The sequence below is a fragment of the Pseudopipra pipra genome, chromosome 1 (genome assembly GCF_036250125.1).
Source record: "Pseudopipra pipra isolate bDixPip1 chromosome 1, bDixPip1.hap1, whole genome shotgun sequence".
Taxonomy (NCBI): Eukaryota; Metazoa; Chordata; class Aves; order Passeriformes; family Pipridae; genus Pseudopipra; species Pseudopipra pipra.
The window spans coordinates 20,339,671-20,367,569 of NC_087549.1; the positions used below are offsets into that span (position 1 = coordinate 20,339,671).

Sequence of the window (27,899 nt, forward strand, 5' to 3'; positions counted from 1 at the left end):
AGACCATGTTAGGTTATCTGACTAGGCTAAGCAGTTAAACACAAAGCCATCGCAAGGATCAGAAGAACAGTTAGTGAAAACTGAGTGCACAGACTCACTAGTCCTAAAAAACATGGAAGGGGAATGATCCAGATCACTGCTCGTGGTGCAAAACCCACAAAACAAGTGTAGGAAACTCCCTAGCAAACTGAGGCATTACCCAAAGGCTTGTAAGACTTCTTACACGATACAGGGGAATAAGAATTCCGGGACAGAACAGAGAGAAGTTAGGGACTCCTAAAATTTATTACAGATTTTTTTAGGGTATTGCAGCAATGTGCAAAATTTACTCTGGGATGTTTAAGGGAACCACTAAAGGTATGTAAAGGGAAGGACTAAGGTAGACTGAAGACAAACAGGCATGGAGGACCCAAAGACAGAGAATAAAGGGGGCCAGTCCCATGGGGACAGCTTCTCAATTATACTTCACGGCATGAGTCTTGCACTTCACTGCTGCAGTCCATCCCATATTCTCATTGCACCCTAGTTCTAACTGGTCTTGTGTGCATGTACCTGTCAAGGCTAGCAAACTTCAAGTGGGACTAGCCCATGAGCAGGACAATAGGAGTATGAGCCACTGGAGCAGGACCACATGTCTGAGGGACCTGAGGGTCCAGGGACCAGCAACTGGGAAACACGGGCTGGATTGGCAATCACTGCCTGGACTCCTGCCTCACACACAGCAGGTACCAGAGCCCCACAGGCACCACAGGCAGAGATTGGTGCACACGGTGAGGTTCAGTCCTGGCCAGCTGGAGAGAAGAGGGCGCAGCAGCGACAGCGGAGCACAGCCCTGTTTACACAGGTGCGGGTACAGGCACCGCACTCTGCCCCTGTGGATCTGGGGTTGGCCGTGTGTCTGTTGTTTGTATTGCATGTGGGTGTGCACACAGGGATTGGTTAGTATTGTTACAGGCTTGCTGATACAGAGTCACAACAGCCTGGGGTCCTTTGGCTTGGGAGAGGAAAAAAGCCCTGGTCCTAAAGGCCAGGGAATTCTACAATGAGTACAGTGAAGAATGCCCACACCAACACTGGAAAAAGAAACTCCTGTCAAATTTTTTTAGTTGGTCTAAAATTTTTACATATTCCATATACCTGAGAGGCCATTTAGCTTGTTTTAAATATCTAGAACATACATAGAGTCAAAGAAATTATCTGTTTCATTACATAGCTTGGTTACAACAGAGCAGGAATAAAACACTGATGACTCCATAGCTGCTCTATCACGAAACATCTAAAATTTACTAATCCTATGAATATTGATTTAAGTATTTCTGCATTAAAGAAGCTATTTCTCTTTCAAAATACTCTTTGAGTATCTTCACAAAATAAGAATACGTACAGAAATTCTTTTTTTTTTTAATCAGCAGGTCTGTAGGCACTGCATTGATTTAGAAAATAAACCATCATGTCCCTTTTTCCCCTCAGTCAATGACACCAAAATTTTGCAGGCAAACAGTAGTATTTTTCCTTATTATTATTTCCTTAATTATTCGTTATATTTTCAATATCTTATGTGATGCTAAGGATTTTATTCTGCATACACTTGGGTACACACACATGCAGATGCAGGTATCCATATTCTTTTTACATATAATGATTATTTCAGAGACAAACTGAAAGAGTTTTCAAAAGGGATAAAGCAGCTGCAGCCAGCCCAACAGTGTAAAAATCCACGGCCAGGGATCCTCAGAACTGACAGATTGCAAATGCCACCTGCAAAATTCCAAATGACTGATTTCCAACCAGAAAGCCCCAACTCAGACCTACATTGGTTTTACAACTAGTATGTTTCTAGAAGTCATAGCAAGATTTGATTTTGGAAAACACAGACTTTTTCCTGGAATGCTAAGAGGACACCCCACTTGATGCCAAGACAGAGACTACACCCACTGAAGATGGAAAAGGAATTCATAACCAAATGCACAGACTCCAAGTACCCTCCTAACTTTAAAATTCCTTTTTTTTCAGCATGCTGTTACAACCCTTCTAGCAATTTTTAGCCAACCCTGCTCCTCTGAGTTGCACCACTTGGCTCCTGTCTGAAAGCAACTGTGCAAAAAAGGTCTTGGAGCATAACGAGATCCTTTGGCCATAGCTCATGCCATACTGCTCACACCAATATCACACCATAACCAAACCTTGGAAATGAAAGCTCTCGTTACATTCAGAGTTCTGCACCAAAGCTCATAAATTCCAAGCAACAGGGCTTGCTCAAACCAGAGGTATCATGACTCAACAAATCAAGAACCAACTACTTCAACTCAAGCTAAACTGACAAGGCTGAAAATTTTTAATCACATTTTAGAAGATTAGTCTGGTTTTGCAAATTGTGCAAGACTTGACTACAGCTGTGTCACAAGCCATACTTTGGACCGCATATTCTCCCTCAATTTTTTCAGTATTTTAGGAAGGAAATAAACTGTATTTGGCACAGAGTGCACTATATTAGTACAACAGGCACACAGCCAGCATCAGTCTATTCCCTGATCTGTTCCACTCCTTCCCATCATCCTACTTATAGCTCTTCATATTTCCTTCTCTTCCTGCATCATCCCATAAGGTAAGTGGTCCAGAGAGTAAAAGATACATTATGGCCTCTTATCACCAAAGAGCCATAATTTTGCTATGATGATTCAGGAATCTTGCCCAAACTGTACTGCAAGAGACAACTGAAAGAGTAAGAACTAGAAATGCATATGGATTAGTGTCAGTAGATACATTGAACAGGATACTACAGGAAGGGAAGTGCTCAAAGTGTTTAATTTCCAGACTAAAAAAAGTTTAAAAGTATAAAGTTTATTATAATTTTAATTATTTTTTGTGCATAAACTCAGGGTGGGGAGAGTGTTGTTACAGACTGCACCGTAGTGCAAAGGTTAAAGAAGATCCTTTTGTACAAAAGATGTTAAGCAAAATTATTGTTATTACATATCTCATCTGTCTGAAAGAGAAGCTTTCATCCTAGAAAGCCTAGTTGAATTCCAGCATCATTTTCTGATCACCTTAGTATCTTCAGTAAAAGGTTAAGTTTATCCCACAGGAAGAGAAGCAGAACATTTCCCAGACAAACAGTAGAGGAAGTTTGGGCTACAGGTACCTACCTTGTGAAGCATGAAACTTCTGTTTTTCTTCTATAAATTTAAAAAAGAAGGCTTATGATAAATCTCATCTAAAGAAGTTTCTGTGGTTTATACAATTTATGTTATCTTTCATCCAGATTTTAGAAATTTTAAATAAGTTAAAGAGAAAAAATTATTCAACTACGTCATTGTCAATTTTAGGAACTTAACAGTCTGAAGTTTTGTCAAGTTATATAACAATAGTTAAGAAGACAGAACAAAATTATGTTTACAGATGTCAGAAAATACTACGAAATTCCTTTTGGATAAAAGAAAGATAATATATTGTATCTAAGAAGTATAATGCAGGATATTTGTTAAGCTGGAATAATCAAGATCTAGTCCATTGCCTTAAGGTCACTTGTTTTCTTTATTAAATTTGTTTGAATAAAAATTAAAAACCAGACAGCATAAGGAGAATCTATTTTATAACTCTGTTTGGAACAAGGGTTTTTTTGCTTTGATAAATAAGAATCTATTTCATCCTTTTTTTGTAGTAACAGTACCAAGGAATAAGACAGGAACTACAGACATTTCTCCACCAAGTTATCTGCTTGTATCAAAAGGGTCAAACTCCACTGCAATACACAGTGTTGGGGCAGTAACGTCAGACAGACAAATGGCAATGAAAGATTACAGTGCTAATTCTCAGAAGTACCCAAAGCAGATGATGACTTCAGAAGTTGGAGGATGTATAAAGTTGAAGAAAAGCCACGTTCCTGGAGCCATATGCTGTCCTACCAATGTCCATCAAATTTTGTACAGTGTATTCATTCAATAGTGACATTTTTCTTTCATTGTGACATTTTGTACATGAGAAAACAATTATTTCACTACCGCCACAATATGTTTCTTCCTCTCTGACACAAAAGGCACAGATCCTGGTTTGCTGTGCTTGCGACGATTCAGTTCCCTAGAAACAAAAAAAAACAGAAAAATGAAATTCAGTAGTCAGCACAAATGTTAAACAAGTAACAGCTTCCTCCTCAAGGTATTAATGGAGACATCCTACAAGTGAAAAAGAATTGCTCTTCTTTTATTAATCACTAGCCACATATTCCTATTTCAGGAAGAAATACTGTTCCCTTTAAAAGTAACTTTAAAGTTGGCTAATTTAGAAAGTTTCAAATCAAGCCTTTTCTTGGGAACTCAGTTTGATTTTCATGTGACAGGATTGGCTGCTCAAGTCTGTAGAGTCTTTCAGCAGATAAAGATGACTAAAACCCACTTCTTAGCATAGCTTTGGCTACAGCAAAGTATGCCACCTCCTGCTCCTAGAAATTCCAATATGGCAATGATCTAGGTGACAGCAAACATTCATCATGGAGTCTCACATTATATAAAAAACCCAAAACAACACAAACCCACAAAAAACCAAACAAAACCAAAAAACCCACCACACCAAACACAGCCCATTCTGCTTCCATTGCCACGTGGCATCACGTCATGCTAAACAAAGCAATTTCCTTATAATCAACCCAGTAGTTCGTGATCACTCGTTCAGATGTCAAAAGTAGCTCATACTCGTTCCTCCCACATGCTGTATCTCTATCATTCCCATCCATTGCTGCTGCAATGGATGAAGAGAAAACCAATCTAGAAGAGGATGACATACTTTCGCCGACGAGCCTCTCTCATGATGCGCTGCTCCTTGATTTGGCAATAAATGCTCTTGGGCAAGTGACGGTGCTGAGCGATGCGCCTGATCTGGGGGTGAAACTGGAACTTCTCCTTCAGCTTCTGATTGTAATTCATTGCTGCCTTCTCTCGCGGTGCAAGCTACAGCGGAAACACAGACAAGCACGTCATGAAAGAACAGGGATTTAACTGTCAATCTTTTTAACTTTTAGTTCAAGTGGCTTCCTTCTAGCAAATGGTTGTAACCACAGGATCTTCAGAGTTAGGGTAGGGAAATATTAAAAAAACCTAAAATTTCAACAATATCCCAATGCTCAAACGCAAAAGTTTATTCACAGTTTCGAAGTTGAGTGAACCATTTTTAACTCCTGAAAATCAGATTTTAATGTGCTGTAGAAAAACAGGAGGGAATATAAATAGGAGACAGTAAAAGCTCATTGATCAGTCTTTCCTAATCTCAGATGGTCAACTTTACCTGTAAAACAAAGATTTGCAGGCATTTTAATCACTAGCCAGTGCAAGTACAAATGCTGTAAATGAACTGCCTTAATGAACAGCTTCACCGACATCTTTTTACATGGCCTAAATCTTACCCAGCGCCTTGATCCCTTAGGAAGCACGGTGCACACATCAGATTTCAAGTATTAGCTTCACTGTATGACACCAGGGAGTTCCCACTTTCATCAAGCTGCTAAAAAAATCTTAGTGTCACAAACATATGAAATTCAGGTGAGCCAGTACTGCCACAAAAGACTAATCTTTTATCCATGTTCAAAATTATGTCTGAGCCACCATTAACAACCCTGGAAGTGAAAAACGCCTTCTCCTGACAACCAACCTACAGAATATAATTGTTTTTTCAACTAGGCATTTTTTTCTTGGGTCCTAATACTTATTTATCGAAAGAAAAAAATATGTGTGTGCTGTGTATTTGCCTAAAGCATTCACTGCTTCATGAGGAATATCAGTCTCTATGTATTTCAGATTTGCTCAGATCTCTAGGAATTTCAGCTGCATTTCAGTCTAGTGAATTTTCACATAAACATAAAATCTGTTAATATTAAATATTAACAGATGATAATCCCACTCTCTTCTTTTTCCTACCCTCCTGCCCAAAATACGCTCTATAGCTCCAGTGTTTCAGACACATTTTCAAACTAGCTGTGGAACAAGTCTTTTGCCCTCTCACATTTATTTCACACACTACCATCTGCACCTAAAATACTAAAAACTCAGACAACTTCAGCTTTGAAAATGACTCAGTTTCACTAATTTCTTATTTTCAAGAAAAGACAGAACCCAAGTTTCAGATGCTAAGAGAAAAAAAGCAGTAACAAAACCAACAACTTTATTACACACAGAAAGTTTGGAAATTCCACCTACATTATAAATGAAATGTTTTTCCCCTTTGAAATCAGCAGTTGGCTATTTTTTCTCCACTCTGGAGATCACTTTTATAAGTGACTTCTGTTAAAATATTTAATGAATTCTGAAAAAATAAATATCATGCTCAGAAGATTTTGGTTTGGAATACCATAAATGGTCTGAAAGCAAGTATTGATAAAATATATAGCAAAGGAGTTTCTCATTTGGGACAATAAAGAAACCAGGTACCATATGCAGAGTTGCTCATTGCTCAAAAAATTCTTATTCAGGCATCAGAGATACATAATGTTCTTAACCTCTGTTTCACTCTACCCTCTTGTTCGGAAAACCCAAATCTTTCGGAAAACCCAAATCTTTTTGCTTTACTTATATTTTTGTGACCTCTCTAAGTGAAACAGAGTAAATTTTACAACCCTAACCCACTAAAGCTACACCCTCTGCTTTTTACTGAAATTCCTTCTAGCAAGCCAACCTGAATAGCTGGTTCACTCTTAATAAATCCCAGGTGTTCCCACTCTGCAGAAAACTGCCAACGTAATCCAAATTAAAGAGCTTTTATTTTAATTAAATGCAATGATTTTCCTTTAATTTAAGAAAAGCAAATTGCTGCCGATTTAGTATAACCTTGATGATTCTACAGACAAGAGGTGAATCTGTAAATTAAAGATAAATCCAGGATATCTTATTTAAAAAATTAATATAGATCAAGAGGTCGTTGAGTCTGACTCCATTTCTGTGTGCAGTGTGGTATACAAAAAGGCACACAGTTGGTGACTTTCCATCCAACTATCAAATGCCAGTGGATAAAACACCAGGCTGTGCTAAATGCACCCTCATCTACACGATGGTAAAAGAAAATTAAAATTTTGCAGTAATGACAAGTTTCTGTTTATGGGAGATAGCAGCTAGCTAAGAAATCAGACTGCAATAATCCACTGAATTCCAGCCTCTCTCTTGCAAGTCATTTTACAAAGGTCAACGTGAAGAGCTGAAGAGAACAGCAATACTCCCCATTCTGTTTTGGGCTGGAGAAGATGCACAGCATGATTTAGCAGGATTAGAGATTTTGTTTATAGGGACTAGAACACTGTATAAGATAATAAATTGGGATTTATATGACATCATGAGACATGCTCAAAGATGACATATGACTTTTTTCCATACATTCAATTTCCTACATATGTAAGTGAATGTGCAACTTCCTTCCTACATGAGGAAAGTAAAAATTATGTGGCAGAAAGAGAACTGATTTGTGCCACTTCACAGTGAATACCTAGAGTGAAAAAGGGAGAAAAAGAAATCTTTAAATGCAACCAGGTTGCCAGCAATAGGAAAATGCCTCCTCCAATAAACTGCCCATGTCTCTCTCCTCCCTCCTGATGATGGAGGCTGGTTATTTTTCACATCTAAATGGAAGGAAAGCATTTTTCCAGAGCCCTGATTGAAGAGCTAAAAGTACCTTTAAAAAAAAAAATTATCCTTTTCAAGAGAGCTGTATTTGTACTGTGCAGTATTTAAAACTCCACGCTGTTAGACTTCCATAATTCAGCATAAGAATATGAAATTAATGTTTATCAGTCCTCTTCAGGTTGCCCTTCTAGATTAGGGCAGGCAAGAGCACTGATGTAATATATTTTTAGAATCGAAACATATCCCAGCAGTTTTCTAAACCATAGCTTCTCTTCATTTATTTTTCCATTGCTCTGCTGAAAACACCTTTCTAAATCTGTTGCCATTAAGTTTATTATTCACTGTTTCCTGGACCAAAAAATTTTGGCTTTTTTACATCTAAATGGATGACAAAAATAAAAAAAGAAAGGTAATGTAAGGCAATGTGGATGTTAAGAGCACAAAATCATAGCTAAAGGGCTGAAGTTACAGGTACACTGAATCAATCACAAGCCCAAAATCACTATGAAAAGAATGCCATGTCACACAGTATCTGGTACTGCTTGTTATCAGCATTACCTCAGAAAATGGAAATACTAGAACCAGAGCGAAAGGATAAACAATTACTTCAGACAGTTTTGATGTGCTACTGCTAATGCACTTTGCTAGATCCAAACCAAGACTCGTAACTGCACTTCCTCCTCTCTTTCGAACTTTACTCAAATCTGTTATTTCTGCATCTTGTAAGAAAGCAGCAAACCTATGCTCCACTAGCACTATGCTTTTACTGAAATACCAAGCAGAAGATTATCTTATTCAATTGTCCAGTGCTCTGTTTTAATTCAGAATTGTAACACAGCCAAATTTTGCAGCTGTAACTCTCTGAAGTAATGTTACTAAGCATTTATACGCTAAGAACTGTGGGTATAATTTCTTTTTTAGTGTGTCAGTAGACTGAAGAGCAATACAGCTTTTAAAAGTTTTACTGATGGTTCTTTGTTTTCACTATAATTAAAAAACCCTAATATATCTTTTCTAATCTATCCTTTTATCTAATTTATCTCTTTCTTTGTATTAATTACATTAATTGTACACTATTAACTGAAGTCTACTCTATTACTGCTGCTTTTCCAGCCTCTTCATTCAGTTGAGGCTCTATTTTCCTCTTTTCATCAAAAGTCAAAATCATTTACCTTTCAGAAGTCCCAAACTTTTTCAAGAGGACAGGTAAAAAAGCCTCAAACATACTTAACAAGCCATATTTTATGTACAGTATTTGAACAGTCTGCAGTTTCTGAAAAGTCTTGTTTAATTGAGTCTTTTGCTTCTGGACATGCAGAGATAGATGTTTACTGCTTTAAAAATAACACCTGTTAAGTCCTATTTAATAATACATATTTGTCCATTAATCAATTTTTATTAAAAACTAAATATTGCAAATTATTTTAAAGCAACTTCTGCAGTATCTCCAACAGAGAGATTTGGGTTTTGTTACCCCCATGCAAAACTCATGCAGGTTCAACTGTCAGTGGAGTAGAGACACAAGATGCCTCTGGCTCCTCAAGAGACTTTTATTCTTTCTTTCATGTTTCAATGATTTTGAATAATGAGTGCAGTGCCAAATAAATTAAAACCCCAAAGACAACATGCATGTCAGAACTGATGAGTGCTTGGACAGCCACGGTTCAGAAAGTACAACTTTCCAACTGGATAAATATTCACCAGCCACAACATGAGTACTGTATGTTCACTATAACTTCCTTGGAACCCAGCAATGCTAAAAAACAACTAAGGCTAAGTACTCATCAAAGAAAAAAAAAAGGTTTGATTACTATTTTTCTTTCTCTTTCAGGATGTTGGTTTCCACTCATCCTGAGCCCAAAAATATCCATCTTAAAATACAATGTATTGCAAGATTTTAGCATTATATCAGAAATACAGTGACCTTTGGATGAGTCATTCAATCAAGTCTTCTCAGCAAAGAAAAATAGCAGACCAAGCAACTAAGCATTTAAGACATATTCTGACACTTCTGACAGAATTACTGAATGCTCAGCTCTGGATATTCAAAACATTCAAAAAATAGCCACAGACTGTGGAAGAACTGGACACTTATAAAAGGAGCAAGTACATGCCTGTGAAGATAAGAACATCAATCCTATAAAAAAAGAAGAAGCAGGTACTGAAGAAAAGTAGTGGAACCTGCTAAATAGCATTAACAATTGCAATGTTAAGAATATCAGGAACTACCAGATTGGATCAAACAAGGAACAGCACAGTTGCCTGAACCCAAACATTTCCAAGGTATATCCAAGACTGTGATAAGCCATGAGGATTCCACTCTTGAGTCCTATTAGCAACAATTACTCTAAATAGCTGAAAAATAAAATTTCTTAGTGCTTCTAAAGAAAAAATTTTAACAACTATAGTAGCTTCAGACATTCAAATTCCATGTCTTGCTAAATTCAAGGCTTCAGCAACCTCATGCTTGAACACACTTCCACACAAGATTCGGGGATCTGAAACATTACCTCTTCTCATTATAATGTAATTCTTTACAAGTTCATTGATGTTCTCCATGAGAAGTGAGAGCAGTTTTTCTACATAATACACTATTGTTCCTTTTAAGTTCTTCCTGTATTTCTAAATAATTTTGCTTTCTTAAGATGTCTTTTGTTGTTGTAGGGTGTTTTTTCTAAGATACCTCGACAAGTTTTGTATTCTAAAGGATGGGATGACTTTCACTTCTGACAGTAAAAAAAACCCAAACAAACCCACAAAAAAGAATCCCAAAAAAACTAACTCGAAAAACAGGAGGGAAAAAAAAAAATCAAATAATAAACCACATGTCACTTGACCTGTGTCACAGACAGATATTGATTTAGCTCTCCTGGGAGCCAACAGCCAAAGCGCTTTGACAGAAATGCTTACACACTCTTACACACAGAATGTTACAAAAGCTTGTTTGGTCTGATCCCACAAGAGCAGAACCAAATTGTAGCAACAGCTTCCAAGAGGCATATGAAGTAACAAAACTGAACTTACAGAAAAACAAAAAAGGCTATTTTATGTAGGATTCACTGTCAGGCCGAGGAACACAAGTATTAATGTGCGGACCACACCCAACACCAATAGCCACAATTAGCGGTGCCTTTTTTAGGCACATCCATGGCCAATTTTCACTGATGCAAATACTGCAGAAAACAGCAGAATGTCGTTTACCAGTCTACATTCTGAATACTTAAACAATAGTTTAGTTGTTCTTTTGGTACACAGTATTTCTATAATGCAGAAGGAGGTGGGTTTGCCCATTACTTCCCAGAGCCAATTATCCTCAGTCTTTCATAAGAAAATGAGCCAATACCATCTAGTAGTCCATACAGTGAATTTTTTGTTCACATCTGAAAATATCAGGAACCCTTCTATATGAAAATGTTATTTCTGACATTTTTCTTACCCACTTGACCTTCACACAGAGGGCACAGAGTAAAGATGCACATCAAGATTACCAGACAATTCTGTTACAGAACAACATCTTAGAGATCATGATCTCTCACTAAGAATATAGTGAATAAACAGAGAAAGTTTCAGTTAGTATTGTAAAATCAGGTGAAAAGGTTGTTGCCATGAGCATATGGATACAACAGAAGGAAAATAGATAATAATTTCTGCCCAGTCCCACACTGTCTAAACAAATTCAACATAAAAAGTTAAATCAAAAAGTAAAGTCTCTAAGGAGCTTTGTGGAGCCCCTGGAATTAGCAAGTATGGGACTGATATTTGTGTTTGACCACATGGGAAAATCCCAAGAATCAACGCAGAAAAAAAAGGCATCCTCAAAAAAAGAAGTTACCACGTTTAAAAAAAATTCATATTTACAAACTTAAATAGTAGTTTGTAACCACAATTACTGCACAGTACACAAAGCTGTGGGTTTTTTACCTACAGCTCTATAGCAAAAATGAGAATAACAGGACTTCCCAAAACCTATGGTGGGGTCATAGCTGAAGATTTACGTGTTATTTTATCTGTGCTACTCCATATCCAGTGCTTCACAGTGCACAATAATCCGTGAACTGTCCCATTCCACAGAGTAGCTCTAAGTACTTCTACTACTCCCATTCACCTGCCATCTCTCCCAGCTCTGCTCCACTTCCCTCCTACAGATAGTATAAGCTGATGGAGCTTCAGGTAATCACAAGCAGCCCTAGACATAACTATGCAATAGATGTCCCCTTAACTGCACAACATTCTTCCCTGAATTACAGCTTCCCTCTCCTCTCCCCGCAATCTTTCACAAGATCAAGTAGAAATCCCCACAGGCATTATCTGACAGCTGTGCCAACAGGCTCAGAAAAAGCAATGTAAGCACCTCCAAAACACTGTAACAATATGAAGCTACATAAAGGGATCACTCGCAGCAAAGTGTCAAATTCATTCTCCACAGTCACTCAATACTTCCAACTGTGCAGATGCATATATAGAGCTGGGGACCATAAAGGAATATTTTGGCTTTGTCTATACATAAACATTTGAACAAGTGTAACTGAAAAGACTTATTTAATTAGACTGGTGTCTGTTCCTACTAGGGACACTTCAACCAAACAGACTTACATCGAATCCAGTGGACTTCAGACACCACACCAGTTTGCCCAGTTGGTATCTGAGAGTTATACAGGTTAATGACAATCTCACCTATGCATCAGTGCCAATGGTTTATTTTACAATGCACAGGCTTATCACAGTATGATTTTTTTAAATTTTTATCCTTTTTTTAATTTGAACAAATCAACTTCATGAACAAATATGAACCAATCACATACCAGTCAAAAATTTTAAATGTAGTAACCCAAAACTTCAACAGAATTACTTAAGCATGGCAAAGCAGAATTTATTGCCTTTTCTCTAGTGCAAAGGGATGAATTCTAACCTTTAGCACACAGGTTAAAAACTCAACTCTAGTTTAGATCAAACTGATGATTATTGTTAAACAAGACCAAAAAAAGTCACCTTGTGTAACAATAATGAGGTATGTAATTTTATTATTATTATTACAGACCACAGTAAATGCAATGAGCTGTACTGCACATGTCAGTCTGCAAATTAAACACAAATGTCAAACTACAATGTTACCGTTTCCCTTTAGAAATAAGATTTTTAAGGCTGAACAGGTTAACCAGCTGTAAGAACAACAAAAAACCCCAAACATCTTGTGACAACAAAAAGCAAAATGCAACTCTTACCACTCCCAGTTTTTCAGAAGCATTGGCTTTCCACAGGCGAATATTCATCTCATCTGAGCCACACAGAATATATTTGTTATCTGAAGTCCATTTTACAGTGATGACGTGCTGCATTCGTTTGGTATGATATACCTCCCTAAAGCAAAGAGAAACATTTTAAAATGAGCTATTCTCACTCTTCCCACCAACACTACCTTTCAAATAGTAGAAAGCATTCTGTGCAAGGCAAATTTTTTTTTTTACTTTTTGTTGCTGTTGTTTTTAAAAAAAATCTGGCTTTTTTAACACTATGCTGATCTTATCTCTCTGTACATAGAGATTCCAGTAAAGTGTAACAGTTAGACTGATAAAGGACCATCTCGGATAAGATGCTTTTTAAATAAATGCTTTCATAGAAACTACAGTAAATAGTTAAAAAATAACTCTTTTTGCAAAACATGCCATAGGTATACAATATGATATCCATACTGTTCCTGAAATAATTTTGATTAATGTGCATTGGGAATATTACAGAATGGGAATGCAGAAAAACAGGTGCCAAAGAATCTGACACCACCATTATGAATAAGAAAAAGAACAGCAAATAAATAGCTATCCATTTATGATATATGGCAATGGATTTACTACTCCTCATTGTGATTTCCCTCCTTTGCCCGAAGATGGACTTCCTTTCTTTTCTAATTTCTTCCAATCAGACTCCTGCTCAACAAGTGCTAACACCTGTTGAAAAATGTTTCTGCATGCTACAGTTAAACCAATATTAAATTAAACTCTTATCTGATTTTCATTAAGTATGTATCAAACAAATTTATTCTTTTATTTCTGCTATGAAAATAAAGGACTAGGTACACTTTTCTGGTAATTTTAGCTACTTTTTAGCATTCTGAAAGTGAAGAAAAATAAGGCCTACTTATTGACCACCAATAGCCACTTCTTCAGTGCATCAGACATGCACTACAGCTTATAGACTGTTCTCTTTCTTCTACTCAGTTATTTTTATAAGGAAAAACCAAGCAATACTGTAAAGGAAACATGAAAACAACACCTACTCAAGAGCTGTGGGAAAACTAGACTAGAATTTAACTGGAGAGGTTGTGAGAAAAACAAAAGTAATCAATATATCAGCTTAATAAGCTTTAATAAGCTTAATCACCTCTTGTAATTCACTAGCAAGCAATGCTCTACAAGAACAACCACGTTGAAGACTGAGCACAAGTACCTTCAGAAAACATCAATACATCAGCTTTTCACTGATGTTGAGTTTAACAGTGTGTGTGCACATCTGCACTGTCACAAGCATTTCTATGTTTACTTTCATTCTACTATGTGACTCAATAACAAAGCTTTTCTGCACTGTTTGGGGAACTAAGTACTTTTCCCTTCCTTACTCTGAATTTGCAGCCTTTGCCTCTCCTGTTGCTGTCATCACAAGCTATTAAATATCATTTTCAGGGACAGGGAGAACACAAAACATGGCCAAATAACCTGGATCTGTCATTTAAAAGTTCACACAGAAATACAGTTCTGTTTACCAAGCATTTATTAAATTTAATCAACTTGATAATAAATCTTATTTCTTAGGGCTAAAGAATTTAATTATTTAAATTTTCATTTAAAAATAAAATAGAAAGCAATTGAAGTTAGGAGTTTTCATATTGGCAGGAGATCAGAAGTCATAACAGGAATACCGTCAGGATCCTTATTTACAGATACTCTTAACTGCCCTCTCAGTTTTCCAAGTAGGATCACATCTATTTAGAGACTTTTCTCCATTCCATGAGATTAATATCAAGTGTGTAATTCTGAAAAAGTCCATCTTCTAAGGAATTTTGTGTGTCCAGAACACTCTAGTCAGCCTATACAAGGCAAAGTTCTTCATTTGTAAGGCTTCTCCTCAATAGATTTATGGCCACCACACAAAAGGGGGAAAAAAGTGGGGATAAACAGTAAAATTCCTTCCACAGGTCTTGGCAACAATCTGCTATAATGTGGAATAAAGCCTTTTACTGTTGCACTATGGGGTCTGCAAACTTCCCCTCAGTGATGTGTTTTAGCTTTGCATATCACCGCTTTTGTGAACATTATTAATCCATATAAAGGAGCTGCGAACCATATTGTTTAATAATGCAAGAATTTGAAAAAAAACAAACCTACAAAGGAACTGCACTACCTATTCACATTTAAAATATTATTGCAAGACAAAAAGAAGATGAAATCTATCTGTAGATTAGATATAGAGGGAATGTAAACAGCTCCTCTCTTTAATGCAGCACAGTTACATTGCATACATAATTTCATAAATCAGTAATAAAAATATACTCCTTCACCAACATTTCAATATTTCCACCCTCAAACTATGCAGAACCTGACCTAGTAAAAACCTTTTGGGGCGCTGAGGTTGGAGAGAGGTAGATAAGCAGAAGTAAAATAAAGTTAAGAAAAAAGAAAAAGGAGGAAGAACTGACAATAGAGAATAATGAAGGGAGGTTTATGAAGACCATTTGATACCACACAGATCAGATAACTTGCTTCAGTTTTCATCAAACTGAAAGAAAAATAAAAAATAATGGAGACATAGTAGATATTCAATCTGAACTTCAGCAAAATACTTAATATACTGCCTTATGAAATCTTACATGAAAACTAAATCAAAATGAATTCTATTCAAAGCACTGTCATATGAATCAAAACCTGGTTAACAAAATGTGAATAAAAGGTAGTAAGCACACTGAAACAGATCACAAGAGTGTCCCAAACTAATTCTCAGGAATTCATACAGCAATACATTCACATAATGTCTTTAGTAATCATCCATATAGGATGAAGACAATCCCTAGAAAACCAAATGCTACAATGTTGTAATACACTGCAAACCTAAGTGGTGACAGATACAGTACAAAGTGATCTAAAAACATTCAAGATGAACAGAGGGAAATAAAACGGGATTCACCTTGGTAAAATACAAATGACTACATCCAAGCACAATAATCCACTGTAATTTTAATTCCATACTGCATAAGTACTGCTACCTGTGGAGTGGTTCTGCTTTTGATACAGACTCCAGAATTAGATCAACTACAAGGCCTGTTGGTTTCAAGCTATCAAGAGTCAGATTTCAACATTCACAGGAACTGAATGCTCCAAGGAAGATGTTAATGAATGAATTAATAGTTTTGAAGACTTGGGAGGGAAGTCACTGAAATGAATGACAGCAAGACAGAAAGGTGTAAAACCACTCACCTGCTGTGACCTTTGTCTACAGGAAAAATGCGGATAGACTTATCAAAGCTGGCAGACACAAATTCTTTCCCAGTGGGTGAATAATCCACATCAAGAACAGCAGACACATGATCCATATGCACCATCACAGGTGATTCAAGATAGCGCATATCAAAAGTATATAAGCTTTAAAATAAACACATCAACAGCTTAATACCATAAAAACTCCTTAAGTAAATAGAACATTTTACATAAACCACACTTAAGGATAGATCCATATTGCAGAGGAAACTTCTGAAAGGTTTCTAAATATTCTCATATTGTGAACTCCTTGTAATTCAGTCTACTGTAAAGTTCCATTTGGTTGGCACTCTCTCCTATTGCCTAATTATCTTAGGACAGACAATGTAGGATTGCAAGGAAAGCCCAGTCCTTCAACACATGGAGATGCTAGTTCAGCAGAGCACACTATCTGTAGAAAAGCATTACATTAAAAATAAACACCCAGCTGCTGGACCACAGCTGGTTTGCTCTTAAGGACTTGAAAGCTCAGATAAGGTCCACCTCTACTCACTTTGAATCAACAAGCTCAGTGATACACAGCGAGGCATAATCACTGCGTAGATCATTAATTTGCCTAGTGCCAATAAGCAAATGTGCTTTACAGACAATGCATTTAATGAAAACTGCTTAAGAATTCAGTAGAATTACTATATTAACAATTTTTAACTCAGCAGGTTTCTCACCCTCCTTTATTCAAGTGAATGCATAGCTGAAATTAAATGTATCTTACTGAATAGTATACCGGCAACTGTTGCCTTTTCCTTTTAAATTCAAGAGAAAGTATGCAGCATCATATTCAAAACTGCTGTTCCACATAATCAGTGAACACTTGCAAGTGCAAGTCTTGATATATGTTGATATATGCATTTGCCATTGCATATTAACTGCTTTAGGCTGCAGGATGAGTTGCCCCTGACAGTAATAGCTATTGTTTTTAGTTTAGGAAGGGGAAGACCAAAAAAAATTAAAAATCCCCAAACCAACCGAACAAAAAACCAGAAAAACAACTAAAAAGCAAATTTATAAACAAAACTCCAAACTTTCAAACAGATTAGGTAGCCTAGTGGTTTTATCATATCATAACCCAAACACAAGAAAAACAGTACATTGAATATAAAACCCACTTTCAAGGTCTGAGCCAGACTCCATTTTCTTTAAAAAACAGCCTTAAGTGATAAAATTCCTATGTTCTAGAAGAAAACAGTGATCTATTGTTAGATCACCGACTTCCTGGAAAAGAGGATATGGAGCACATTTGCAATGGCCTAGTTTTGAAGAGACAGCTTTTTCAATATCAGATTAGCTGCTCACATGAATAGTATTGTTCAAAAGTAAAAAACTGCTTCGAGACATTGAAAGGATAAGTATTGCAGTCTCCAGAACTGTTTCAGAGAAGATTAAATTCTTTTTTTAAGAAATGTTTTTATCAAAATAGCTGATCAGTACAATATATCAAGCTTTGCAAGAGCCAGCAAGACAATAAACAAGTATATTGCCTCAGACTGGACTAATAGTACTTATTTTCTGGGTCCCATTGCAAGTTACATTTGCATTGGTTCAACTACACTTTTTCTAAGTTACACTGCTTTTTATCCCTCAAGTACTGAAATACAGAAAAAGAGGCAGTCTACTATAAATTCATATTTCTTACAATCAGTAAGCCTATAATTCTCTAGGCTATTAAGTGATTCAAATTTAGAGTAGTCTTTTAAAAATTCATTTTAGCATGCTCATAAATCACCAAGACACAGATTAAAAATGTAACATGTCCAGAAGTATTGAAAAACAAGGTCACACTTACTTGTAATCTTCATTTGCTGCAGTAAAAACGAAAGCTTCCATGGGGTTCCAACACAGTGTATTTGTCCTCATGTTCAAGATAACCTGAAAAATATTTACACATTGCTACCTTGTTACAGCAGTAAAATATTCACTATAGTTCAAAACTTCCTATACACTGGAGACAAGCACTTCCTAAATACACAACCATGCCAGAGAAACAGTGACATGACAGAATGTTGCCTCAGCAGTGTTAGAATCCAAACTCAAGAACCTCCTGTCCCTCATCAGATGCCCACTGCTTTGGGCTACACAGACATTAAATTTTCCTTGTAAATCACCTTAGAATTCTTCTAAGAGGTCACTCAACATGGCAACGCACTAGTGGTCTACAAGTAAACCTGGAACTTCTGAAAAATTTCACTTCTCTATCATATTTACAGGAACCTTTGGTTAAGTAATCTACAGACATGCCTAATTAAATAGTTATTTCAAGGGATATAATCATTAATTGAAGCTGTGAATCAGCATTTGCAAAGCAATTATAACATTTTAATGTTCTCCCAGTTATTCCTATCCCTTCCTTATTTTATCTCTGAAATTGCAGTTCATGAATTCTCCTGGACAGTTGCCATTTCTTGTTGAAGTGCCAAGCAGTGTATACAGAAGTTACTGTGTTGAAATCTGCTCACTACTATCACTGTATCAGCACTGAGTCATTCGCTCCACATTCATAAGATTTGCTTGCTGCTAGCAAGCAGATGGCTAACAAAGAGGCCAGTTGGCCCTGAAGTGGGAAGAGGGCAGCTGATAACAGACTAAGACCCTTCTACTTTGCTAACTGCAGACTATACAAGAGGTATTAAGAAGCTGTATGTCAGACATTCCCACCTTGGAGGACAGCTGTGGCAGTAACAGCTGGACCTCTGTAGGAGAAGGGAAGGCAGGGAGGAGGTCATTGGACACATCATACACACCAGCTTTGGCCATATTTAAAAATAAAAACTACACAGTATGCCTGACACAAAGTGGATGTGTAATTACAGAGCAACTTATTAACACACTGAACAACTCTAAACAGGATTTTCTACAGTGCTCCAGGCCAGCTATAATCCTTCTCAAAGATCCTGAAATTTGGGTGTTTGATTCTATGGTACTCCAAACTCATTTTTGTTCTTGGCTTACTACACCAAACACCATACATTTACATACATATTTTAGAATATAGTTGTACAATTATAACCCTTACAGTAATGACTCTACCAAACATCTCTCCAAGAGACTGTGAGCTTATAAGTGTGTGCATATTCTCGTAATTCTCACTTCTTCATAAGTCCTCATTTCCTAGATGACATTATCCTGTTCATTATATAGTCTGTGCTGCAGAACATTGCTCATTTTCAGAAACTGTGTGCATTCAGAACTGAATGTAATCATCAGATGTCTAAAGTGATGTCTAGTTTAAAAAGTGGCCACTGAAATGCCCTATGTGTACAGTAATATGACAACTGGAATTTGTTCAAGATTTCAATATTGTTCTAGTTACAAACCTTGCACATATATGGGAAGTTATTAATCAAGGAGTGTTCTTTATTCCTCCCTGTACAAGTTTATCAACCACTGCAAAATGAGCACACGATTAATGTTAACCCATTATATGTATAATAAGTATTTTCCATCATGTCACAAAATAACTTCACTATTGCTGAAAAATCCAGCTCTTTCAAAAGGAGTCAAGTTTGGTCACAGTCCATGCTCCACATCACTATTTCTTCACTGACATTTACAAGCATTCAGTTCATTTCAGCAGTGCCTTTTTGAATTAAAATAGTGCCTAAGAAACAGATTCTCTGTACAGTTCTAGGATTATGTAAGGCAACCTGGGTTGGAAGTGATTTAAGTTGCTGTAAATACATTAATAATGGCATTTCAGAACCATCTAAACCTGTAGTGGAGCCATCTTCTGACATTACTTTTAATCTACCGTAGATCTTCTTATGAAATGAGTAAGTGTAAGTCCTTATTAAGACAAGCCAAAATTGTGAAGTCCCTAAAGATTTAGCTATCTTGGTTTATTTATTTTAACTACAAACACTTGTTTACAAAGAGCTTTAGCTTGGAGATGTTAAGATTACTTTAACGCAAAACCTGCTCACCCAAAAATATAATCTCTCTTCTTTTACTACCTGCAAGGTATTTGGTTGATATGAACAGCTAAGAATACAGCAAGCAAGAGAAAGCACAGTTCCTGTCAGCTGTTTAAATGCAAAAGTCCATCTTTAAAATATCCTAAGCTTTCCTGTTTCCACAGGTTGCACAAAAACGACTTTTAAAGTGTACCAACTCCTAGTAAAAATCTTCCTCTTGTTTTTCAACAGAATTGTTTTCCTTCATCTTTTCCCAGCTTTTTTAGACTAGTTCGTACTTTGCACTTAGGCAGCATCTCACCATCTTATCCCTCCCTCTTTGAAACTTAAGGCTTTGAAACCCATAGACAGGACAAATGGGCAAGAGAGCTACTGCTTCATGATGTGGGAAGTTGTATTCCTATTGCCATTAATGAAGGGACTCCCACTGAGTCCCAACTGCTTTGCTGATCAAACCCCAACAACACAGCAGTGCTGGAAACAAGTGCCTGTACATAAGTAAGGTACCTCTAATAAGAAGCACCCTTCTCTTAGGAGTTACAGAGCTCTTAGCTCTCAATGCAGAAATGGACATTTCACTTCCACTCCACAGGAGAATCATCTCTATTCCAGGAGAAAACCCATTACTGTACCCATGGATGCAAGGAAGTACTCATCAGTGTTTTACTCCCACAGCAGGAAATGCACCCGAGCACACTGCTCACGTGAGATACACATATACATACATGCAATTATGCAGGTGTATGTAGAGTTTTATATCTTTAGCATATATACATATGTAAAATTCTGTTAGATTAGAACTTAGTTCACAAAGGCTCAAACTGCATCCTCTGACTTTGTAACTGCAGCTTTACAGCATTGACTGTGTTCATGTCAACATTCAGGTCTCCAACTGGCATCACTGACAAGTTTTTATAAACACTGTCTCAGTGTTTATAAATTTTTACTTTATTAAAAATTGCTGGGGCACAGGGAGACAAAGAAATACTGTTATGCCAACAACATTCCTATTTTATAACTAAGTTAAGTACCATTACAGTGTTCTTGTGATCAATGTCATTTCAGAAAGTATGCAGCACAGAAGGACGTTGAATGTATATTCACAAGCCAGAATAACATATTTCAAGAAGAATATTGTTAAAACAGTTCTGAGGCTCAATAATACTGAAATTGATTGAGGTGTAATATGTGTGTATGAATTACCGGCTTCTTGTTTAAAATAAACACATACATTCTGTTAAACAGGAATCTTCATGTCATCAGTATGTTCCACATATAAATACAATTTTGATTACACTGCAAAGGATTTCTGAATATTTATGGTAGGTGCATAGGGGAGAGTTTATCTCCCTGCAAAGGAAAAACACCTTTTCAAATGCAGAGCAAGGCTCCCCAGTGGTGGAAAGGAAATGCCATAGAAGATACCTTGCTTCCTTCTGGCAAGGAGGAGAAAAAAAAATTTAAAAAAACCCACACATACACAGACAGAATGCAATACAGGAACATAAAGTTCTTATTGTGAAATTGCTGTCAGGTCAGGCACTTGATCAAGAATTACAACAGAGTGAGCATGACAGCCTGTCTGAATGCAGAAAAGGGCCCTTCTAACTCTGTATTGTTTCAATCCCAACATTAATTTAAACTCAGAAGACTCAGACAATGAAAACTCAATGAACTCACCGCTCAGAGCATCCTTTTCTCTATTGCCACCAACAGTTATAGGCTATTAACATATCCAGTATTATCATTAGTGCCATTAATTATTCTTAAAAAGAAAAATATTACCTTCTTTAATGGAGTTGATTTTCTCATATCATACAGCACAATATTTCTGTCAGAAGCACAGCTTCCCAAAAGGTATGTCTAAAAAAAAAAAAGAAAAAGAAAACCAGTGTGTATGGTCTTTGAATGCTTCTAGAGTGTAGTTAACAGCTAAAATTAACTACCTAAGCTATTTCACATAGTTGGTAGTCAAACGGTTTCTTTTTCAGTCAAGGAAATACATTCATCGTTTTTTCTGTGCAGCTGATTATCCAGCACAAACATTTTAAATAGCTTTCCCTGTAAGATTCAGAATCCACCCAGTGCCCTCTACTTTAGAACTAACAAGCAATTCCTCATAAACACTTCAGCTATGAACACAGTCCAGTCAAGAGATGTAACAGGAAGTGCTGTAAAAGATCAAATGCAATTGTTTTGCCAAGGAGAGGGTGAGAAGTCTCAGTCACAGGTAGTACAATACTGGAACAGGTGACAGCTCCACAGCCACATAACTCCTACACTATATGACTGAGGTACCAGATCTGTATTGCTGTGGGCAGAATGGAGACTGCCCTGCTTTTGTTTTTCCTCTCCCCAACTAAGAGAGATAAAAGACAAAAATATAAAAACATACAGTACTACATTCCAAATCAGTATAGCCATAAAAATCTATATATACCTCCCACAAATATTCTGTTAAAACATATATCAAAATCTAAATTTGGAAAAAAAAAATCAAGATAATGTATATAGAGTTTAGATCTTATACTGCTCAAGAAAAATACTGATTTCCAATATATAACATAAACATTACCTCAATGGGATTAAATTTTACACTGCTAATGCTATCAAAACCCCAAGTCAAAGAACACTTGGGACTTGTCCTTTGTTCATCCCAAATGTCCACTTGATGGCCACAGGTGGCAAAAACAGGTTCCTTCCAGTGGTGATCAATTCCTGTATACACTGTCTTTAAAGAAAAAAAAAAAAACAAAAAAGCAAAAATTTACAAAACCAATTGTACGTATAAATATGCAAGTATGTTCTGTTACCAAAAAGATCAACAAATCATTGCATATGGAGTCTCCCATGCTTTTATTCATTTATATTACTGAAAATCAAGCCACCAATGAAACAAGAAACTAAGTCTTATCAGATGTGCCCCTACCAGTAGCCAAGTTTTCTTTTTCATTTAAGGTGCATGCATGCATTTCTTGTTAATTTACAATGCAGCTGGCATTAAAAGCACATTTACAAAGTCCTGGCTGACTTTCAAGGAAATGGAAATGTTAAGGGTACGACTATGAATTTTCAATGGGGACCTGAATGGATTCCATAGACATTACAACAACTAAAGAGTTTCAAACTATCTATTTACAAAACCTATTTGATTTTTTTTCTAAAATAAGCTGATTGTAAATTGAAAGTGCCAAAGTATATATTTTTCATCTGCTTTTGTCAAAAAGAAAGACATAAAGTTAGTATTTTGTATTGAATGGCTGCAAGGTACTGCCATGAAAAGAAATTTAATGCAGATTAAGCCCTGACAATACACTTCTGAAGAGAAAGAGACTACAGAAAGATCTGACCAGTTTGCAGGAGAGGGATGATTAGCAGACACAGAGCTCAGCATCTCTGATGGCATTTGAGATATTCCTTTCTGGTCACATGTAAAATAAATGTAATAAAAAAATTTGATGCCATCACCTTACAACCCTTAAGATAACAGGTAATATCAAACTGTATCTCTCTCCTCCAAAAGCTAGATAAGAATTGGTTCAAACTTAATTCAAAAGAAGAGATGTAGGAAAACCAAAACTCAGATTCACTACCTTTCCAAGAATTGTATGAATAGGTTCTTCTTCTTCTCCATATTCCGGGCTCTCCATTTTCCACTGCTTCACAGTTTTGTCATCACCAACCTGGAAATATTGGAGAAAGCATGTACAGTTTTATGTAAATATATGGTGTTTATTTTGCTAGATGTGCTTTGCAATTAAATACAGGCAGCCTTTCAAAGAGAATGTTCTGTGATATACACAGGTGCTTTCTCCTACCTGTCACTGTTCTGTTTTATACTTCCAAGCTGCAGATTAGCCCTCCTGGTCATAAGATTTTGCTAGAAACATGTACATGGTCTGGCTGGAGTGGAGTTAACATTCTTCACAGTAGCCCATCTGGCACTGTGGTTTGGGTGTGTGGCTAAAACAGTGCTCATAAAGCACCAAAGTCTTGGCTATTGCTGAACAGTGTTTGCACGGCACAGAGCATTTCCCTCTGCTCTCACTGTGTCAGTCATCACCCCTGCCTCCCCCACCAGCAAATAGGCTCGGTGTGGGCAACAGACTGGGGGGGACACAGGCGTGACAGATGTCCTGAATTGGCCAAAGGAGTATTCCTTACCACAGAACATCATGCTCAGCAAAAAAACTGGGACAGTGGAAGCAGAAAGGGGGTGGGGGCTGGCTTCCACAGTGGCTGCTGCTCAGAGATTTTCTGGGGATCTGTCTGCTTCTGAAAGCAGGTGACTGATTTCCAGTTTGTCACTGTTTCCTACCACCACCTATTCAACTGTCTATCCTCATTCACAAAGCTTTTCCAAAACAGATATTTCCAGGGTTGAATAGGCAAAAGGTGAGTTGGAGTGGTGACTATTTTCCAAAAGACACATTTTACAATTCTTAACCAACTGGCACCTTAAACTGCAAAGCACTTTCTTGAAGTCACTTTGATGAGCATGTAAACAGTTAAAAGACACTTTCCACCTCAGTTGCTCAGCTGCCTGTTTTGAATGCCATTCTACCTCTTGCACTAATGCCAGCACAAGCTTTTGCATGGCTGTGCAGTGACCTGGATCATGCAAAAAGGCCTAAAAAAATGTCAGGTCTACAAGTTTAACTTTCTTTCCTGAGTGCAGTACTACTGTTTCTTCTCTCCCTCCCTCAATTTTCAGGTAGAGGGATTGTCAAAAGGGGATTCTAATCTGATGCCATTTAGAATTTTTTACTATGACTTCCCCTATATCCTAACTACTGTCCTTGTGACCCGGCATATACTTCAGAAAAGATAAATATCCTATAGTGAAAATGGCTCTTCTATACCCAGTTCAAAAGAAACAAAATCTCGGGGCACTCTAGATTTTAAAAACAGTTCTTCTTATCGTGTCATCTTAGAACTGTTTTAATGTAAACAGGAGGACATACTATTTCCAGACCGTTTACATGCAACTGAACCTGCTGTGACTGATTTAAGTTAATAAAGCTTAATTCGCATGGAGTGATCTTGACTCAATCAGATTATCTTTAATCATAGTATATGCAAATGGTTACCTTTTTACACTTTTCTATGTCTTTCAATGAACATAATCTATTTACTACTTTAATGAGAAGTAGTTTATTCAAGTTTTAATTACACAACCATCTGTTAGCTATTTTCCGGTCTCTATCCTTTCAACTGTCTTGAATAACATCCGTATCACAGCATCAGAAACAATTTTATCATAAATAGAACTGTCAGGTTCACTGACAAATTTAATAAGCGTATTCATACAACATTTAAAGATTGTATGGCAGGGAGCAAGTTTCTCAGTGGAAAACAGATGGTGAACAGGCACTCTGTAGGGCTGCACTGCACTAAGGAGACCCACTGTACTTACCGTGAAGAATGATGTGCCACAGAAACGGGCACACATGCCTCGAACAAAGCCTTCGTGGGCTTGGATAGTACGAATGCACTGGCGTCTGGTCAAGTTCCAAATTTTAACCTGTTAAAAACAGAGAGGTAAATATTCTGTAAGCTTTCTACAGCTCACCACTGTTCAGTTCACAATTCAAATACAAGGTAATGAAATGGCACAGCTGGCTTGAACAATGGTCAAACTTCATAATGTAAAAAAACACTTATTATTCCCTTCTTGGAAAAAAAAAAAAAGTGAGGCTCTCTCCTTCTTTCCCCTTTCCCCCACCTAAGCTGTACACTTTCTGCATTTTGCATTCTCCTATTTTTGAACTAGAGTTCTTGCTAAAAAAGCAGCAATTATAAATTTAGGGGGAAAAAAAGACTCTATAGACAAAAGCACAAGAAAATAGCCTTTGGAACAAACAGAATGTTTTCAGTCCAGTTGCTGTACTACATTCTATACAGATGTCCACCCCTCAGAGAGGTTTTGGTTTCAAAGTATTTGGGCTAATTAAAGAAAAAAAAAAGAAATTGAGGTCAGTTTTAATATTTGTAGGTATTTATAGCACCCAGTACTTCATTCACTCTATCAGGAGATAACAAATCTAGCTAAAGTTTCATATAAATTGGTTCCCCTTCTCTTTAAAAAGGTAAATCACTCTTACACTAGTGCATGACATATGCACTTTCTATAAAAAGCAGGAAGAAACCAGCAACCCAGAAGACACCTTTAAATTATACAAGCACCACCAAATGAACACCTTAAGAGTGAGAAAAGACAGAGAAGACAGGTTAGTTTTTTCTACAACTCCAGATTTTGCTAACTAAAGTGTCCTTGTTTTTTTTTTCTTGCTATGAAAAATAATCAAACAAATATAAGGTTAGCTTTCTTAGGCAATATGATAAAATATTATTCAAAAAAGTTTTTGGTTGTGTGCCCCTTCCCCCTAGCTCATCTGACTTCCTGCAATCTCTTAATCTGCAGCAGTTTAACTTCTTCAAGGGAAGGAGGGGGATCATGTAGGCAGCAAAAAGCAATCACTATGGAATGTATAAATTAACATTCACTGTTCCATCCTGAGGAACTGAATGGCACACTCTCTGCTCACAGATGCACAGCTGAAAGCTTCTGCCTTGGTGTGCTGGACGATTACAACCCGCAGTTTGGGAAACACTGCCCCAGACTGGGAAATCTGAATCTCCTGAGTGAAGGTAAATTATGCTGAACAAAGACATAAAAGAAGAGTAAAGTGGAACAAAATCAAACAAACAAAACACCAGTGAGAAAGAAAATAGAAAATAAGGAAGAAAGGTACTTGTTTGTTGTGGTTTGTAAGCTTACCTCTCCATCACATGCTCCAGACAGCACTGTAGACAAACTTTTTGGATGTTTGGCCATGCAATTAACTCCATCTCTGTGGCCATCAAGTGAGCTGAGAAAGGGTTTTGCAAACACACGCTCTAGCTTTGTTGCATTCAGAGCTCTTGTGTATTCTCGCGGAACCTCAAATGGATGCAATGCAGGGTCATAGTTCCTTGGAACTGCAATAAGAGGAACACACACATTAAAAACTCGTGTTGGAGCAGGTCCAGAAGAGGGACACAAAGATGATCAGAGGGATGAAGCACCTCTCCTATGAGAAAAGTCTGTGAGAACTGGGCCTGTTCAGTCTGGAGAAGGCTCTAAGGAGACTCAAAGAGGGCCTAAAAGAAAGCTGGGGAGGGACTCCTTAGCAGGGCCTGTTGTGACTCTGTGATTCTATGTGTAAAATCTAACGATTTTTGTCAGTTTTAATAAAGGATATGCAAAAAGCACAACGTGACCGAAACAGCAGTAAGTGCAAAAAACTGTTAAAAGTAATTTCGGTAATACTGAATGTAATCTCGGAGTACCAGAGTGGTAATAAACCCCTACTCCTCACTCCGGCTCTGACTCTGTTCCCAGACCACGCTCCGACACCCCGAGATGCCACTCTCGGCCGCCGCCCGGCCCCGGGGCACGGCCAAGGAAGTTCTTCTCCGCAGATGGGCACTGCACGAAAATCGCCGCCCAGGACCGGCACTGCGGAGAAAAACTCCCTACGACGGGAGGGACGGAGGGAGCGAGGGCAGCCCACGGCCCGCCAGGGGCTGCGCGGATCGCGGCCGGCGGGCGCACGAGCGCCTGCCATCCTTCCTGTCCTTCCTCCTTCCCTCCCTCCCTCCGCCGCCGCCTCAGCCCTTCCGGCCGGGCCGACATGGCCCGAGCCCCGCTCCGGGCGTCCCGCTCACCGCGCTGCAGGTCCAACTTGGTCTCGCGCACGTAGTCGTCGGGGTTACGGCTCAGTACCTTCACGCGCATCTCGGCCCCCGCTCCCAGATCCCGATCCCGAGCCGGCTCCACCGGGAAGCTGGCGCGCACGTGACCGGACGCGGCGCGCGGGCCGCTCTCG

The 27,899-nt window shown here is 37.7% G+C and overlaps 1 protein-coding gene across 1 annotated transcript; it reads right to left on the minus strand.

Annotated features, from left to right (window-relative positions):
* Window positions 1–3,515: 3,515 nt before the first annotated feature.
* On the minus strand, window positions 3,516–27,898 carry DCAF13 (DDB1 and CUL4 associated factor 13). The gene is made up of 11 exons (XM_064647188.1): window positions 27,739–27,898; window positions 26,810–27,009; window positions 25,445–25,552; window positions 23,622–23,711; window positions 22,604–22,759; window positions 21,814–21,891; window positions 17,904–17,986; window positions 16,061–16,225; window positions 12,821–12,956; window positions 4,780–4,943; window positions 3,516–4,077 (listed from the first exon to the last, which is right to left on the minus strand). Exons 1-11 carry the CDS (start codon window positions 27,806–27,808, stop codon window positions 3,990–3,992), a joined length of 1,338 nt encoding a protein of 445 aa, XP_064503258.1. The 5' UTR covers window positions 27,809–27,898; the 3' UTR covers window positions 3,516–3,989.
* Between the last annotated feature and the right edge of the window lies 1 nt (window position 27,899).